This window comes from Entelurus aequoreus, linkage group LG16, assembly GCF_033978785.1.
Source record: "Entelurus aequoreus isolate RoL-2023_Sb linkage group LG16, RoL_Eaeq_v1.1, whole genome shotgun sequence".
NCBI lineage: Eukaryota > Metazoa > Chordata > Actinopteri > Syngnathiformes > Syngnathidae > Entelurus > Entelurus aequoreus.
Genome location: NC_084746.1, coordinates 21,888,808 through 21,906,692, shown reverse-complemented (window position 1 = coordinate 21,906,692; position 17,885 = coordinate 21,888,808). Strand labels below are relative to the sequence as shown.

General features: G+C 43.2%; 1 protein-coding gene across 2 annotated transcripts in view; it reads right to left on the bottom strand.

The window, feature by feature from the left end:
* The window catches only part of klhl36 (kelch-like family member 36), a 215,850-nt gene extending 203,979 nt beyond the window's left edge, over nucleotides 1–11,871 (bottom strand). For both annotated transcript variants that reach the window (XM_062022366.1, XM_062022368.1), the window contains exons 1-2: nucleotides 11,743–11,871; nucleotides 4,267–4,340 (exon numbers count right to left, since the gene is read on the bottom strand). In XM_062022366.1, coding sequence (XP_061878350.1) covers nucleotides 4,267–4,320 — 54 coding nt within the window. In that variant the 5' untranslated portion in view covers nucleotides 4,321–4,340; nucleotides 11,743–11,871. The remainder of the gene's footprint in view (nucleotides 1–4,266; nucleotides 4,341–11,742) is intronic.
* Nucleotides 11,872–17,885: the final 6,014 nt, after the last annotated feature.

The following is a 17,885-nucleotide window of genomic DNA, read 5'->3' as shown; positions in this document are numbered from 1 at the left end:
CTTCAGGAAAACCAAACAGACTGTACACTCCACCCTTTTGCATTTGGAGGAGGAGGCCGAGCGAGTAGACCATATCAAGTTCCTGGGTGTGCACATCTCGGCAGACCTTTCCTGGAACACGCACATGGAACACCAAATAGGGAAGGGCCAGCAGAGACTGTGTTTCCTGAGGAGGCTGAAACAGGTCCATCTCCCCCAACCCCTGCTCAAACTTCAACAGGTCCGTGATACAAAGCACTTTGTGGTTTACCAGCTGCATTTAAGAGCACAGTAACAACCTGCAGAAGGTAGTGAGAACAACAGAACGAATCATCGGCTCCCCACTGCCTGCTCTCACCGACATTCACACTGGCTGTCAAACAAAGAAGGCCAGCAGCATCGCATTGGATCAAAATACCTTGGCTATCTATAGCTAGAAAAAAGGTTCAGGTCCCTCATAAGCAAAATAAGACTATAAATAGCTTCTATCCACAGGCTGTAACCAGCATTACCTCCATCATTTAACTGACAAGCCAAACTAGGACTGTGTGATGAAGAGAACTTTTACAGTGTTTATGTCCATCCATCCATCCATCTTCTTCCGCATTTTCCGAGGTCGGGTCGCGGGGGCGGCACCTTAAGCAGGGAAGCTCAGACTTCCCTCTCCCCAGCCACTTTGTCCAGCTCTTCCCGGGGCGTCCCGAGGCGTTCCCAGGCCAGCCGGGAGAGATAGTCTTCCCAAAGTGTCCTGGGTCTTCTCCATGGCCTCCTACCGGTCGGACGTGCCCGAAACACCTCCCTAGGGAGGCGTTCGGGTGGCATCCTGACCAGATGCCCGAACCACCTCATCTGGCTCCTCTTGATGTGGAGGAGCAGCGGCTTTACTTTGAGCTCCTCCCGGATGACAGAGCTTCTCACCCTATCTCTATGGGGGAGACCCGCCACCCGGCAGAGGAAGCTCATTTCGGCCGCTTGTACCCGTGATCTTGTTCTTTCGGTCATAACCCAAAGCTCATGACCATAGGTGAGGATGGGAACGTAGATCGACCGGTAAATTGAGAGCTTTAAAGTATTCCTGATTCTGATTCTGATTCCTTCTTCACCACAATGGATCGATACAGCGTCCGCATTACTGAAGACGCCGCACCGATCCGCCTGTCGATCTCACGATCCAATCTTCCCTCACTCGTGAACAAGACTTCGAGGTACTTGAACTCCTCCACTTGGGGCAAGATCTCCTCCCCAACCCAGAAATGGCACTCCACCCTTTTTCGGGCGAGAACCATGGACTCGGACTTGGAGGTGCTGATTCCCATCCCAGTCGCTTCACACTCGGCTTCGAACCAATCCAGTGAGATCTGAAGATGTTGGCCAGATGAAGCCATCAGGACCACATCATCTACAAAAAGCAGAGACCTAATCCTGCAGCCACCAAACCAGATACCCTCAACGCCATGACTGCGCCTACAAATTCTGTCCATAAAAGTTATGAACAGAATCGGTGACAAAGGGCAACCTTGGCGGAGTCCAACCCTAACTGGAAACGGGTCCGACTTACTGCCGGCAATGCGGACCAAGCTCTGATACTGATCATACAGGGAGTGGACCGCCACAATCAGACAGTCCGTTACCCCATACTCTCTGGGCACTCCCCACAGGAATTCCCGGGGTACACGGTCAAATGCCTTCTCCAAGTCCACAAAGCACATGTAGACTGGTGGGCAAACTCCCTTGCACCCTCAAGGATCCTGCCGAGAGTATAGAGCTGGTCCACAGTTCCACGACCAGGACGAAAACCACACTGTTCCTCCTGAATCTGAGGTTCGACTATCCGGCATAGTCTCCTATCCAGTACACCTGAATAGACCTTACCGGGAAGGCTGATAGATAGTTGGAACATATCCTCCGGTTCCCCTTCTTAAAGAGAGGAACCACCACCCCGGTCTGCCAATCCAGAGGTACCGCCCCCGATGTCCATGCGATGTTGCAGAGTCTTGTCAACCAAAACAGCCCCACAGCATCCAGAGCCTTAAGGAACTCCGGGCGGCTCTCATCCATCCCCGGGGCCTTGCCACTGAGGAGCTTTTTAACTACCTCGGCAACCTCAGCCTCAGAAATAGGAGAGCCCACCACAGATTCCCCAGGCCATGCTTCCTCATAGCAAGACGTGTTGGTAGGATTGAGGAGGTCGTCGAAGTATTCCCTCCACCGATCCACAACATCCGCAGTCGAGGTCAGCAGAACACCATCCCCACCATACACGGTGTTGACATTGCACTGGTTCCCCTTCCTGAAGCGGCGGATGGTGGTCCAGAATCGCTTCGAAGCCGTCTGGAAGTCGTTTTCCATGGCTTCCCCGAACTCCTCCCATGTGCAAGTTTTTGCCTACGCGACCGCTGAAGCCGCCTGTCGGTACTTGCCACCCCAGCCCGTCGCCTCTCACTGCTGGCAACGCCAGAGTGGAAGAGAGTCCAGCCCCTCACGAGAGAACTGGTTCCAGAGCCCTTGCTGTGCATCGAAGTGAGTCCGACTATATCTAGCCAGAACTTCTCCACCTCGCGCACTAGCTCAGCCCCCCCCCCCCCCCCCCCCCCCCAGCGAGGTGATGTTCCACGTCCCAAGAGCTAGGTTATGTAGCCGACGATCGGACCGCCAAGTGCCCTGCCTTCAGCTCCCGCCCAGCTCACATTGCACCCGACATCTATAGCCCCTGCTATGGGTGGTGAGCCCATTGGAGGGGGGACCCACGTTGCCTCTTCGGGTTGTGCCTGGCCGGGCCCCATGGGGACAGGCCCGGCCACCAGGCGCTCGCCACCGTGCTCCACCTCCGGGCCTGGCTCCAGAGGAGGGGCCCCGGTGACCCGCGTCCTGGCGAGGGAAATCTGGGTCCTTCGTTTGTATTTTTCATAGAGGTCTTAGAGCTGCTCTTTGTCTGATCCCTCACCTAGGACCAGTTTGTCTTGGGAGACCCTACCAGGGGGCATAAAGCCCCCGGACAACATAGCTCCTAGGATCATTGGGACACGCAAACTCCTCTACAACGATAAGGTGGCAGCTCATAGAGTGTTTATGTATCCCACATTTTTTTTTTTTATATTGCATGCTTTTTTGTTTTTTTATATTGTGCTCTCTAGTTTTTATTTATTAATATTTCTAAATGATAATTATCTGGTGCTTTGAAACTGTATTTCATTGTCTTTCTGAAAGCAATGACAATAAAGAACTTCAGTCATTCATATACCGTATTTTTCGGACTATAAGTCGCTCCGGAGTATACGTCGCACCGGCCGAAAATGCACAATAAAGAAGGAAAAAAACATATATACGTCGCACTGGAGTATAAGTCGCATTTTTGGGGGAAATTTATTTGATAAAATCCAACACCAAAAATAGACATTTGAAAGGCAATTTAAAATAAATCAAGAATAGTGAACAACAGGCTGAATAAGTGTACGCCATATGACGCACAAATAACCAACTGAGAACGTGCCTGGTATGTTAACGCAACACATCATAGCACATCATAGCAAGAGTTTGTCATTCAAAATACTATATCATATAGAACATGCTATACGTTTACCAAACAATCTGTCACTCCTGATCGCTAAATCCGATGAAATCTTCCTCCCCGGTGTCGCCTCTGGTATGTCCTTTCTTTCTGCTGCTCGATTGCCGTTCTCTGCTGCATATTTCACTACGTCCAGCTTGTAATCTGCAGGAAATGATTTCCTTTTCGGTGCCATTTTTGTTCAGTCTAGCTCAGTTTTTATAAGTTACCGCCAATGTTGATGTGATCCATTTTAATAGCTACGGCAGTAGCATATAGCAGTTAGCATCTCATGACCCACAATGCACTTCTGCCATTACCCTCCCCCGCCGAATTCTTATTGGTTGACGTGTGAGTGACGATTGCTGACGTGTGTGTGACGATTGCTGCCATTTGCTTCGTCTCTTACGCGAATGAGATAAATAATATTATTTGATATTTTACGGTAATGTGTTAATAATTTCACACATAAATCGCTCCGGAGTATATGTCGCACCCACGGCCAAACTATAAAAAAAAACTGCGATTTATAATCCGAAAAATACAGTACATTATGTAGCTTGATTGAGGGTGGGTGGTACACACGTCCACAAAAACATGCAAGTGTGCAACATAGCCAACTATAACGCAACCACTTCTCTACATGCACTACAGAGGAATCTTTCAGGGTGGATACAAACCTCATGAATCTCACATCACGTCATTGATCTGTTTTGATCAAATATTGATTGCAAACTTACCTTGGATGACTCACTCAGTCGCTGCTGCCGACACACACGGCTTTCAATTTCCATGATGCTGTATTGGTGTTTATCTGAACAAAAATATCAGAAAACAGATCAAAAACGTCATAGGAATTTCATCTGTTCAAACTCGTAGGGGTGGGCGATACTACAAATGTTGATGTCAACCTGATACCAATTAAATTACAGGGCCAGTAATGTTGATACCAATACTTACTAATAAACAATGTACGGTCCACCATGAATACATTTCCAAAGCCAAAATAGATTTTGCTCTACCTGTCAGGTGGTGGTATGCATTGTAACACCGCTCTGAATGTTTTATTATATATTTAAGTGAAAGACAGGAAGTTTTTCTTGCATTATGCATTTACTAAATGTTGTTATGAACATTTTATTATTACCAAGATAGTGTAGACTGCAGGAATGTACAGTATGTGTCTTGTGTGTGCACATCCCGTAATGTCTGTTCCACACGTAAACAAAGATTCCCATTAAGACTTTCTTGTGTATTAGGATTTACAACAATCCTTGGACTAATAGCTTCATATTCAAGGGGCCCTATTACGCAAAAAAAATAATTTTTTACCTGATGGTACCTGCTTATATGTATTTGAGATCTGCGTAAGTCCCGAAAACTTGAAATCAAACCATAGAGGCATTGCAGAGATATTTATAAAACAGTCTTGCTTTCCTTCATACTCTCTCCATACTGTCCATTTGGAATTTGCTCTTTTTGTGACGTTTTTGTTAGGGATGTCCGATAATATCGGCCTGCCGATATTATCGGCCGATATATGCGTTAAAATGTAATATCGGAAATTATCGGTATCGTTTTTTTTATTATCGGTATCGTTTTTTTTGTTTGTTTTTTTATTAAATCAACATAAAAAACACAAGATACACTTACAATTAGTGCACCAACCCAAAAAAACTCCCTCCCCCATTTACACTCATTCACACAAAAGGGTTGTTTCTTTCTGTTATTAATATTCTGGTTCCTACATATATATCAATATATATCAATACAGTCTGCAAGGGATACAGTCCGTAAGCACACATGATTGTGCGTGCTGCTGGTCCACTAATAGTACTAACCTTTAACAGTTAATTTTACTAATTTTCATTCATTACTAGTTTCTATGTAACTGTTTTTATATTGTTGTACTTTCTTTTTTATTCAAGAAAATGTTTTTAATTTATTTATCTTATTTTACTAATTTTTTTAAAAAGTATCTTATCTTCACCATACCTGGTTGTCCAAATTAGGCATAATATTGTGTTAATTCCACGACTGCATATATCGGTTGATATCAGTATCGGTTGATATTGGTATCGGTAATTAAAGAGTTGGACAATATCGGAATATCGGATATCGGCAAAAAGCCATTATCGGACATCCCTAGTTTTTGTCATATGTGATGTCAGCGGATTATCCATATATGGTGGAAATTTACCCAAACATCCTTGTGAGACTCAGCCAATTAAATTAATGTAAAACAGGCTGTGCTACAACATCTTGTCGACGATAAAACCCAATGAAGGAAAATGTGCTGTTGCTTTAACCAGTGCAAGTCACTACACTGACTTTCAAAGCCTTATGTGAAGTAAAAATTGCCTTACTTTTAACTTTCATGTTTCATGGCAATGTGCCTTCCACTGTGAGGAAGTCACTTAGAGTGTGCTAAGATTAGCCTGCTTAACCACAGACCTTCACAAAAACACAACCCCCTGCGCCCCCCAAAAAAATATATATTTTAATGGCAGGCTTGGTGGCTACTATTTATGGCAATGGAGGAGACAATGAAACGGTAAGTAATTAGGTTAGAAATGTGTGAATAATTTGTTCGCAAAGTTAGCTCGAATTATCGTGTAGCTAGCTTAGCTTTCTAATGTAAGACAATCGCATCACTGTCCTCCGGCAAAATAAAGAATGATCTTCCTAAAAAATAATTTTAATTGGATCTGTGCCTTCTGTGTTTGGCAATGGACGAGTATCATAATCCAATATTATTGGGACGGCGTGGCTGGTGTGGTAGAGCGGTCATGCCAGCAACTTGAGGATTCCAGGTTTGATCCCATCTTCCGCCATCCTAGTCCGTTGTGTCCTTGAGCAAGACACTTCACCCTTGATAATTCTGCAGTAAACAAAGTATCAGTGGTGTACTGAATACACCTAACCCTAACCCTAAACATTTTATTTCAAGTTAACATTTACTAAACACTACTTTCGAATGGTAAATTCTTATTTTAATTACTTGTATACATCAATGCTTCTCTCCAGTGGTTGGGCAAACAGCAAGCAATGACCCAGATTTTGGCGGTTTTTTTTCAATCTCAAATTCTTTTTCTTATAATTAATGAAAATACATTATTATGCAGTTTGAATTTGAGGTACTGCATTGTGGATAAATGTTTTTATACACAAATTCAAAAATGGTTTTAACAAAAAGTGTCTGTCTGCAGAGTTCTTTAGCACGTTATATACGAGGAGTTGAAACAAAGCAAACATAAACAAAAGTCTGATTCAAAAATATTTATATATAAAAATGTATTTTATGTCCTGATTAAATTAGTTGTGTGTATTCTCCCAGTCGGAGACCTACGCAGTCGTTCAGTCACAACAGACATTTGAGTGCGTGCGAGTCCGCATTGAGAGCAGGATTACTGCGCATCACAACATGAGCTGCAGCAGTCACTGAAGTTGCTGCTTCTTCTAAATGTTATGTTTCATCTTCTATGCTCATGTTAACCACACAGGATCACGGTCAATAACGGCAGATTGTTCCGTGCAGGATTATACCAAGCACCATTGCTTGCCTACAGTTTACGACTGCTGTATCTTCTAACAGACATTTCCGCCATGTTTGATGGATGAACTATGCCAAATGCTGATCACCGTGATCAAACTCAAATTAATCGCGATCACGATCATATAATCGTCCAGCCCTACTCTTAACAAAACAAAACAAAAAACAACAACTGTAGTAAACAAGGCTGCCGGGCTAAAAGCTAGTCAGCGTAAGAGGTGTGGTAAGGAGTGCTTCATTTGCATCTAACAACTCCGCCTCTCAAAACTAACAGTATTTGAAGAAAGGCAAACGTTGGCCTGAAGATAGGATAGGTCTTTACAGCAAAATCTATGCAAAATTTTGGCCCAAGAAACATCATTACATGCTATATAGACCAAAATGAACTATTTTAAATATTTTAAAAATGATCATTATTTGACATCTTTAATGATATTAAAATGCTGGCTACTTATTATTTCACCAATGACTTTGTTTACGACAGACTGACTGACAGAGAACAGTGTTAGACACAGTAGGGACTGCCTAGACCAGGATTCGGCAACCCAAAACGTTGAAAGAGGATTGGACCAAAAACACAAAAAACGAAAAGCCATTTATAAGTGTTATAATGAAGGCAACACATGACGTAAGTGTCTATATTAACTTTAATAGCCAACTATCAAAATGACTATGTGTCACAGGCTGAAGCAAATCTTCGTTGACAGAAATGTTGAAATGTAATATTTATTCTACACATTTTTACATCATTAGAAACCATTAGTAAATCAGAGGCTACTCAGAAGGTAAGATAACTCCTGGAAATTACTATCTTTTAATGGCCAAAGGTATAGATGTGTGTGTCCAAGTTAAGGCTGTCTTCTTTTAATAGATTTATTAACATTTCTGGCAAGCAGGGTAATGTTTGCGGTGGTCTGGAACAACATAGCACACAAACAATTGTCAGAAATGCAGCCAATATTACATACAGATAATGTGTCATGAGACATGCAAAACTAAATTATATACAAAGAGGATAAAAGTAAAGGATATTAAATTAGCTCAAATATACCTACAAATGAGGCATAATGATGCAATATGTACATACAGCTAGCCTAAATAGCATGTTAGCATTGATTAGCTTGCAGTGATGCACTGACCAAATATGCCTGATTAGCACTCCAACAAGTCAATAACATCAACAAAGCTACCTTTTGTGCATTCATGCACAGAATGAAACTTTTGGTGGACAAAATTAGACAAAGAAGGAGTGGAATATTTTACAAAACAAACTGCTGCGTCACAGTCCACACTATGGTGAGTTCAAGAACCGCCAAAATTAGTAGGACAAACCAATGTTCACCAAATACAAATCAGTGAAGCATACACACAAACATATTAAACAGTGGGCTTTCTAACAATTGGGAAGGTTTGTGTCATGTTTGTCCTCAAACAAACAAACAAAATTTTTCCCCCATCTTTTTCCATTTTCAATCCTTTTTGAAAAATAAAACCAGAGAGCCACCGGGGTGGCACTAAAGAGCCGCATGCGGCTCGAGAGCCACGGGTTGCTGACCCCCGGCCTAAACGGAAGAAAAATTTGTATCTACCAAGCGTGTATCATTTAGACATGCTCCCGATAATTGAGTTACTTTCCACTGTGTTTCTATTAGTGATATAAAAGGCATAAAATGACTAATGTATCAAAGTATTCTTATTTTGATTTGAGAATTGATTTTCCAGTATACCGATCTGATATCAGAGGTATTGATGTGACAATATCAAAATCGATCCACACATCACTACAAATGTGAATAATAGTAAACCAGGAATAACATTAAAACCGTTATAGCACATTTGGGGGGTTTTCACAGCACAAACGTTTGGTACACGTTATTTGGACAAAGTGAAGAAAATGTATTTTAGAATGACTTAAAAAAAAAAAAAAACCTTATCAGCACCTATGTTATTTTCATATTTGCAATGACAATGGTGGCCATCTTCCAACAGGTTTAGAAACCCCTTAACTTAATCAATGGAAAAAACGACAATAATGATTCTTTGACGTCTTTTAAAGTTATTTGTAGATTTATCTTCAAGGTTCAAATGCTACTTAACAATAATGTCAATCCACTCATCATAAAACTGCTGGAGTCTTTTTTTTTCTCGGCAGGCCAACGTAAACAATAATTTGTGTTGATAATTGAGAAACTACATTTTCCAGAGGTCATAGCGGGAGCGCAGAACGGAAACGCAGAGGAATAGCGACTACAAATATAGTAAGTAAACAATTCATGTGTTGTTGACCAAGTGTTTCTGCCATATTGTAATAAGCGACAAACACCACAAAATTGTCTCAGATCAAACTGTGTAGCAGTGCAGTCAGCTTTTCTTTTCTCTACACTTTGTGCACAAACCACTGTCCAATAATTACATGATGACATTTCTTTTAAGTTTGCCGTTCAAAGATTGGCCTCTCTCAGTCATATAGTTAGTACAACATGCCGACAATTCATATAGTTAGTACAAAATGCCGAAAATTCATATAGTTAGTACAACATGCCGCCAATTCATATAGTTAGTACAACATGCCGACAATTCATATAGTTAGTACAACATGCCAACAACTAGGGCTGGGCGATATATCGATATACTCGATATATCGCGGGTTTGTCTCTGTGCGATATAGAAAATGACTATATCGTGATATTCGAGTATACATTCTCACTGCATGCGTTTCCCACTCTTTCTTGTCTCTTCTTCTCACCTGAGTGGTAAAACAAGCGCACCTTCTTACACACGTCACGTGTGCAACGTCACACGCTCCCGCGGAGCAGAGAGGTAGCGACATGGTAACGTTAGCTGTGGTGCCAACGGTGCGGTGCGGGTGGTAATAAAAGAGAGAGAAGGTGCGAATTTGGTAACAAATGGAGGAAGAATGAATTCCCAAGAAAAACAGCACGGGATCCATCATATGGCGGTGGTTTGGCTTCAAGCGGGAATATGTTCAACATTTATGCGGCAAAAGCGTTGCTACAAAAAGTAGCAGCAATGCTAATATGTAGCATCATTTGAAAAGTCACCCGCTAGAGAATGAAGAGTGCTTACTCCGCATGTCAACATCTCCGGCCGGTGCCACACCAACAAAATGCCGAAGCAACTATTTCCAGATCAACACCGTATGAAAAAAAAATCAACAACAGAAGGAGAACGTCCGCAGTAACCTACCACATAGCGAAGGACATACACTATTTGATTTCCTATTATGCAGCTAATTTTCATTTGACAGTTATTGAAATATCTTATGTGACATCATGCACAAAAGTGAACTTTATTTGTTTTTAACTATTGTAGTGGCGTTCTGTACAAAACGATCTTTAATTTAGTGTTTTTTTGATAAGTCATCTTGGTGACATCATTCACAAAAGTGCACTTATAGCTTGTTTTAAAATGTCTCTGACCATCTAGCACTTTCTGTTTTGGAAATGACATGAATGTTTGTGCCACTGCTTAATAACTGTTTAATAAATACAGTTTTGGTAAATTTACTTAGTTGTGATATCCCTCTCTGCATGAAAGTTTAAAATGAGCATATATTAATGCAGTATGAACAAGAATGTTTTAATGTAGACACATAGAATCATCATACTGCTGTGATTATATGCATCAAGTGTTCATTCAAGGCTAAGGCAAAATATCGAGATATATATCGTGTATCGAGACATGGCCTAAAAATATCGAGATATTATTAAAAGGCCATATCGCCCAGCCTACAGACAATTCATATGGTTAGTACAACATGCCAACAATTCATATAGTTAGTACAACATGCCGACAATTCATATAGTTAGAACAACATGCCTACAATTCATATAGTTAGTACAACATGCCGACAATACATATAGTTAATACAACAAGCCGACAATTCATACAGTTAGTACAATATGCCGACAATTCATATAGTTAGTACAACATGCCGACAATACATATAGTTAATACAACAAGCCGACAATTCATACAGTTAGTACAATATGCCGACAATTCATACAGTTAGTACAATATGCCGACAATTCATAGTCAGTACAACATGCCAACAATTCATATAGTTAATACGACATGCCGACAATTCATATAGTTAGTACAACATGCCGACAATTCATATAGTTAATACCACATGCCGACAATTCATACAGTTAGTACAACATGCCAACAATTCATACAGTTAATACAACATGCCGACAATACATATAGTTAGTACAACAAGCCGACAATTCATATAGTTAGTACAACATGCCGACAATTCATATAGTTAATACAACATGCCGACAATTCATATAGTCAGTACAACATGCCGACAATTCATACAGTTAGTACAACATGCCAACAATTCATATAGTTAATACGACATGCCGAAAAATTCATATAGTTAGTACAACATGCCGACAATTCATATAGTTAATACAACATGCCGACAATACATATATGTTACATGGCATGCTACATACATTATGTAGCTACATAGCATTAGCACAGCTGCAGTTCTGGTGAAAATATCCAAATTTTGTTTGGATATTTGTTACAAAAGTCTAGAATAATGTGTTGGTGTAAATTATTCCACTAGCGACTGAACAAGTAAGTATTTGTTAGCCCACAGAGAGGTAGCATTATTACTAAAAAGCCTCACCAGAACACAGGATTTTCGTCGGGTTTCATCTTCTTTATTATCATCTTCTTCTTCTTTTTCTGACCGCTGTCACTTCTTCTTCTGTGGTTTAATGACGGCTGACAAGCAACCTTGTGGCGTGCATTACCGCCAACTGCTGAAATGGAGTGTGAATCGTCTTTTTCTTCTTTTTGATTTCCTTCAGACTGGATGCATTTCAGGCGTATTGCTGCCCTCCACTGGTCCTTATTCGATTTCCTTCATCACCTCAGATCCTTTTGAAAATCCAGCCTTTTGCAGGGAATTCAGAACGAGCTTTTGCACTACTCGGTGTTCCCAGTTTAATATGCTTTAGGACCCACATGTGTCAAACTCAAGGCCCGCGTGCCAGATCTGGCCCTTCACGTCATTTTATATGGCCCGCAAAAGCCTGGAAATAATATGTGTTGGAGCCAAATTTCCTTATTTGTTTATATTGTTTTTATTTTTATTTTCTCTAATTGATTGTTGGGTTCAGCATGTTTAATTTCCTTTTCGGCAGATTGCTCCGCCCACTTCCTGTTAGGAACCAGGAAGGGTTGACAGGGAGGTGACTGTTGCTATGGTGCGGTTACTATGGTAGCCTCTTTAAATTGGGTTCAGGTGTGAGCATGGGAGGGCGATTGGAGGACAAACAGTTTTCGACCGTGGTCGTGTTCGTGTCATGCCATTCAAGGTCAGCATACTTTGTTATACAACCTACATTTGATTTAATTTAGATAGCTGGAATAAACGGATTGTCATATCCAAACACAGTTCTACAGTACTGGACATTCTATTATTTACACGCGTCAAACTGGTCAACACAGTCGCCCTCGGTACCAGCCCAAAGGTAAGGGCTGTACAATATGTGTCAATAAAATATATTTTCTTTCTTTACTTTCTTATTTTTTTTCTAAAGGTATTAGGTTGTTTTTTTGCTAGTTTGACAGGGAAAAAATAGTGTCCAATATTGCAACAAATATTATATTTTCTAACTTTTTGGGTCAAAATCCAAATAAATACTTAAATGTCTGCTTAACTTATGATTTTGAAACAAGTTATCCATCAAATTGTACACTATAAAAATTACCAATGGATTTTAATGTAAAATTTAGTGATTTTTATTTACGGCGTAAGTTGAAAAAAAACGACCAATGTTTGTTTTTTTACTGTAAAATTCTGTCGACTGAGTCGACTGTCATTTTTTGTTTGTTTGTTTTTTACTGTAAAATACACGGTTGATGATTTTATGGTACCACATTTTATTATGGTAAAAAACTGGCAGCTGAGTTGCCAAAATAAAATTAAACAGCGGTACTGTATTTATATATATGTATATATATATATATATATATATATACAGTATATATTTTTTTTTATATATATTTTTTATATATGTTGTAAACATAATAATAATAATAATAAAACCACCATATATTTTACAGTAAAAGTCTGGCAACTAAGCTGCCAGTTTTTTTCTTTAGCGCGCCAGGCGCATGCCAGTCCGGCTGCAACTAGCAGCTGCAATCAATTGCCGGCAATCAACACACCTGAAGCTAATGATGAGACCTGCCTTCATAAGCTGGCACAACCTGCTATCCCAAACGTAGTTTCCTGTTCAGTACAGTAAGCCGACGTCAAGCTCTATGTGCACTTTTTGCTCTCTGTGTTTTCTCCCCAGTCGTGTTCATTGTCTTGTGTCCTCTTTGTCGCCTCTCTGCAGCCTGCCTTCGTTCCCACGTCACAAGCTGTGTGTCTCGTCTCCCCGCGTTCCCTTTGGTTCCCTGGCTGCATCTTGGATCTCGACCTCCCGCCTGGACACGGACTCTGACGCCCCGCTAGTATCCCCGACTACCTGCCTGTCTGACGGACCTTCGAGCCTGCCTTTCTCCTCCGGAACTTCCGCCCCTCGCTCAAGACTCCCGGTAACACACTACAGTTAATTCACACACATAGTCACACACCATACACTTTTGGATCCGTCATACTTCATTTCCCTTGTTTATTAATATTATTATTTCTTATTTATGTATATATATATATATATAGAGCTAATACTATGTCCCTCCTGTCTGTGCCGTCTTCTTCCCCTGTACACCCATAACAGTACGTTCTGGCCATATTATTAGGAACCAGACGGCACAGTGTCTTTAGTTACCACCCTTTTTTTCTATTTCCACGGTCCATGCATCCTCGACGCCGTGAGTTGCCCCGACCTGGCGATGCGTATCTCGCCGACCTGCAGAAGAGGATTTTTGCAGAGTTGAAGGCAGATTTGCTGCCGTCATTGTGTTCTTCAGAGGACAAAGTGTTCCTATCCAACGAGGACAAGCAAGCTATCTTCATGGAGCTCAAGGCGAACACTCAGCCGTGGGAATCTGAGGACGAAACAGAGCGGTCGGACGAGGATCTCCCTTCCGGCGCTATGGAGGCATGGGAGCAGCTAATGGCTAAGGAGATGGAAGCAGAAGACCGCTTCCTCTCCCACTCGCAAGCCGCCCGGACATCGTCCTAACCAATTTGCCCACAGGCATCTCCCCGTCACCCGACCCAGACATGGAGCTCCCCAGTGCCCGATCCCCGCGACACAGACTACAGGGATGATCACGAAACGTGGAGGGAGGTAGACGCTATGATACTGGAGGCCCTCAGCTATCCGCCCGAGCAGCTGATGAACATGAGGTGGGGCCCCGAGGGGTCGCTGGTCCCCATTGATTCTGTCTGGCCCGAGAAGACCGCCCCACCTCCGTGCCGGTCGCGCCGGCGAGGACAAAGACCTCCCAGAAAGGCTTCGACTCGCTGTTGACAAGCTCCGCCCCCAGTGAGTCAAGCTCCGCCCCCAGTGACTCGAGCTCTGCCCCTGTGATTCAAGCTCTGCCCCCTGTGATTCAAGCCCCTCCCCCAGTGATTCAAGCCCCTCCCCCAGTGATGCAAGCTCCGCCCCCAGTGATTCTCGCCCCGCTCCCAGTGACTTTGGAAATGTTTTTGGGCCCTCCTCAACAGTATCATGGACTGTTTAGCATTGCCTCCTGGCCTCCCGCCTCCCACCCTTTGTGACTGTTCCACAGTTGGCAGGAAGCATCTGGCATCTTCTGTCAGAGGGGGGAATGGTACTGGTGGCTGTGCTGGTGTGGTAGCACAGTTGCGGCCTGCAAAACGGCAACCACCGGCCAGACCACCACCACCTGTGTTTTGACTTACCAAGCTGCAACCACCAGCCAGACCACCACCACCTGTTCTTCGACAGGCCAAATCACAACCTCCAGCCAGACCACCACCACCTGCTCCAAGGCTGGTCCCCGAACCAGCATCAGCACCTAGACTGGTCCCCGTGTCAGCACCACGGCAAGCACCTGCTTCAGCACGACGGTTAGCACCTGCGTCAGCACCACAACCAGCGCCTGCTTCAGCACCGTGGCCAGTGCCTACTTCTGCTCAACGGCCGGCCCATGCTTTAGCACCTCGGCCAGCTCCTCAGCCTGCTGCCTCGTCTCTGGCTCCGACGACATCGTCCTCCTCGCCTCTGGCCCCGACGACATCGTCCTCCTCGTCTCTGGCCCTGACGACATCGTCCTCCTCGTCTCTGGCCCCAACGACATCGTCCTCCTCGTCTCAGACTCCAACGACATCATCTTCCTCGTCTCTGCCGGACCGCTCCACAGCGCCGTCATCCTCCTCGTCTCCAGCATCGTCGCCCTCGCGACCTCCGGCTGTCCGGCCGCACAGGCGTCCTCTGCGGCCAGTGCATGGACGCTTGTTGCGCCAACAGCAGCGACGCCCAGGACAGAGACGTGGAACTCACAGGCTGCCGGGTTTCTGCCGCCACTCGCGTCTGCCTTCCCGACGGCCAAGAAAGTGGCCCTTCCTTGGTCGCCCGCCTGGCCAGCCGCAGCAGCCTTCTACTCTCCGCCGCCACCAGACTCGTCCCCGGACACTTGGGCCAGTGACCCACCACCAATTCACCCCTCCACCCTCCCTTGACTCTTGATCTCTGTGTTCTTCTGGTTCCAGTGTTAAGACATCTGGAAGCTGTCCATAGGAGGGAGGTACTGTCACGGTCCCGGCGCACGTCAGTGCGCATTCATGTGTGCGCTGCGCTGGGCGCACCACCTGGAGCGCGCCAGGCGCCAGTTCGGCTGCAACAAGCAGCTGCAATCAATCACCGGCAATCAACACACCTGAAGCTGATGATGAGACCTGCCTTCATAAGCTGGCACAACCTGCTATCCCGGGCCAGAACGTAGTTTCCTGTTCAGTACAGTAAGCCGATACGTCACGTTCTATGCACACTCTTTGCTCTCTGTGTTTTCTCCCCCGTTGTGTTCATTGTCTTGTGTCCTCTTTGTCGCCTCTCTGCAGCCTGCCTTTGTTCCCACGTCACAAGCTGTGTGTCTCGTCTCCCCGCGTTCCCTTTGCTGCATCTTGGATCTCGACCTCCTGCCTGGACACGGACTCTGACGACCCGCTAGGACCCCCGACTACCTGCCTGTCTCACGGACCTTCGAGCCTGCCTTTCCCCTCCGGGACTTTCGCACCTCGCTCAACACTCCCGGTAACACACTGCAGTTAATTCACACACATAGTCGCACACCATCCACTTTTGGATCCGTCACACTTCATTTCCCTTGTTTATTAATATTATTATTTCTTATTTATATATGTATATATATATATATATATATATATATATATATATATATATATATATATATATATATATATATATATATATATATTTATAAGTATAGCTAGTACGACGTCCCTCCTGTCTGTGCCGTCTTTTTTTTTACTCTTTACGTACATTTTTTTTAAAATATTTAAATTCATAGGCAAATTAATTTACTATCTAATGGCAGCCACGACTTCGGTGTGGCCCTCAATGAAAACAAGTTTGACACGCCTGCTTTAAGTGAAGTGTCCTTGCTTCCAGTTTCCTGACAGTTTTGCGTGCATTATGACTCTGTCTTCATTGTACTTATTGCTGTCTTTGAGGATATGGATGACGCTTTCTTCCTCTCCACATGTGCATTTCTCATCAGTTTGCTTACATTGCCAAGCCTTTATTTGGCGCACGTGCCCCAGCCTCAGTCTTGTGCACACCACAGTGTCCCTCCATCCCATTGTGATACTTACTGTGTTTTATGTTGGATTCAGGATTGTAATGAAAAATAATACTTTTCCTTACTCCCCTGTTCCCACTCTTTTTGCCACATTCTGTCTGTTTCTTGTGGTATTGAGCTTTTCCACTCTACCCTTCTATAATGTACTTGTATTCCTATTTCATTTCTCTATTCCACTCTACCTTTCTATAATGTACTTGTATTCCTATTTCATTTCTCTATTCCACTCTACCCTTCTATAATGTACTTGTATTCCTATTTCATTTCTCTATAGTGCCTTTTTGCTCTGTCCTCAGCCTCCTCATTTCCCTGTACTCCCACATGTGCTGGCACCCACGCAAACCCAACAGTGAACCCCAATCCCTGCATTCTTCCCAGCATTATAATTGCTTCACTAATTCAGTCGTTTGTTGCCTCACTCTTCCCACCCTACAGTGCCATCAATACTGCTGCTGAATTCAATCAATCAATCAATCAATGTTTATTTATATAGCCCTAAATCACAAGTGTCTCAAAGGTCTGCATTGAGAATTTGAGCAGATAGTGTCTATAAAATGGCCACAAGCTCTACTGTAAATACTGATAGTTTGTTTGAAACCTGTTTGTCATGCTGTATCTGCAACTGAGGGATTCTCACCTCTACTGCTGCCATATTATATTGTAATATGACTAATATTATAATATTAGTCATATTTTTGGAACCGTCTGCGTACATCCGCATGTATTCTGGCTATTTGTTCTTTAAATGTTTCGTTGTTCCTTCTACAGGATCACCTTCATCAATTATTTTCACTAATTCTAATATTAAGACATCCACATCTGGCTTTGACAGGATCCAAATAGTGTAAATTGAAATAGTACCCTATTCTAAATACTTTTATTTAACCCTGTCATAAAAAAAAAAATTGTACCGTATTTTTCGGACTATAAGGCGCACTTAAAATCCTGTTGTTGCCATTTCTAATATAAAGTAGTGTAAACTTCTAACTTATATCTCGCCATGGAAGCGCTAAAAACTACCAG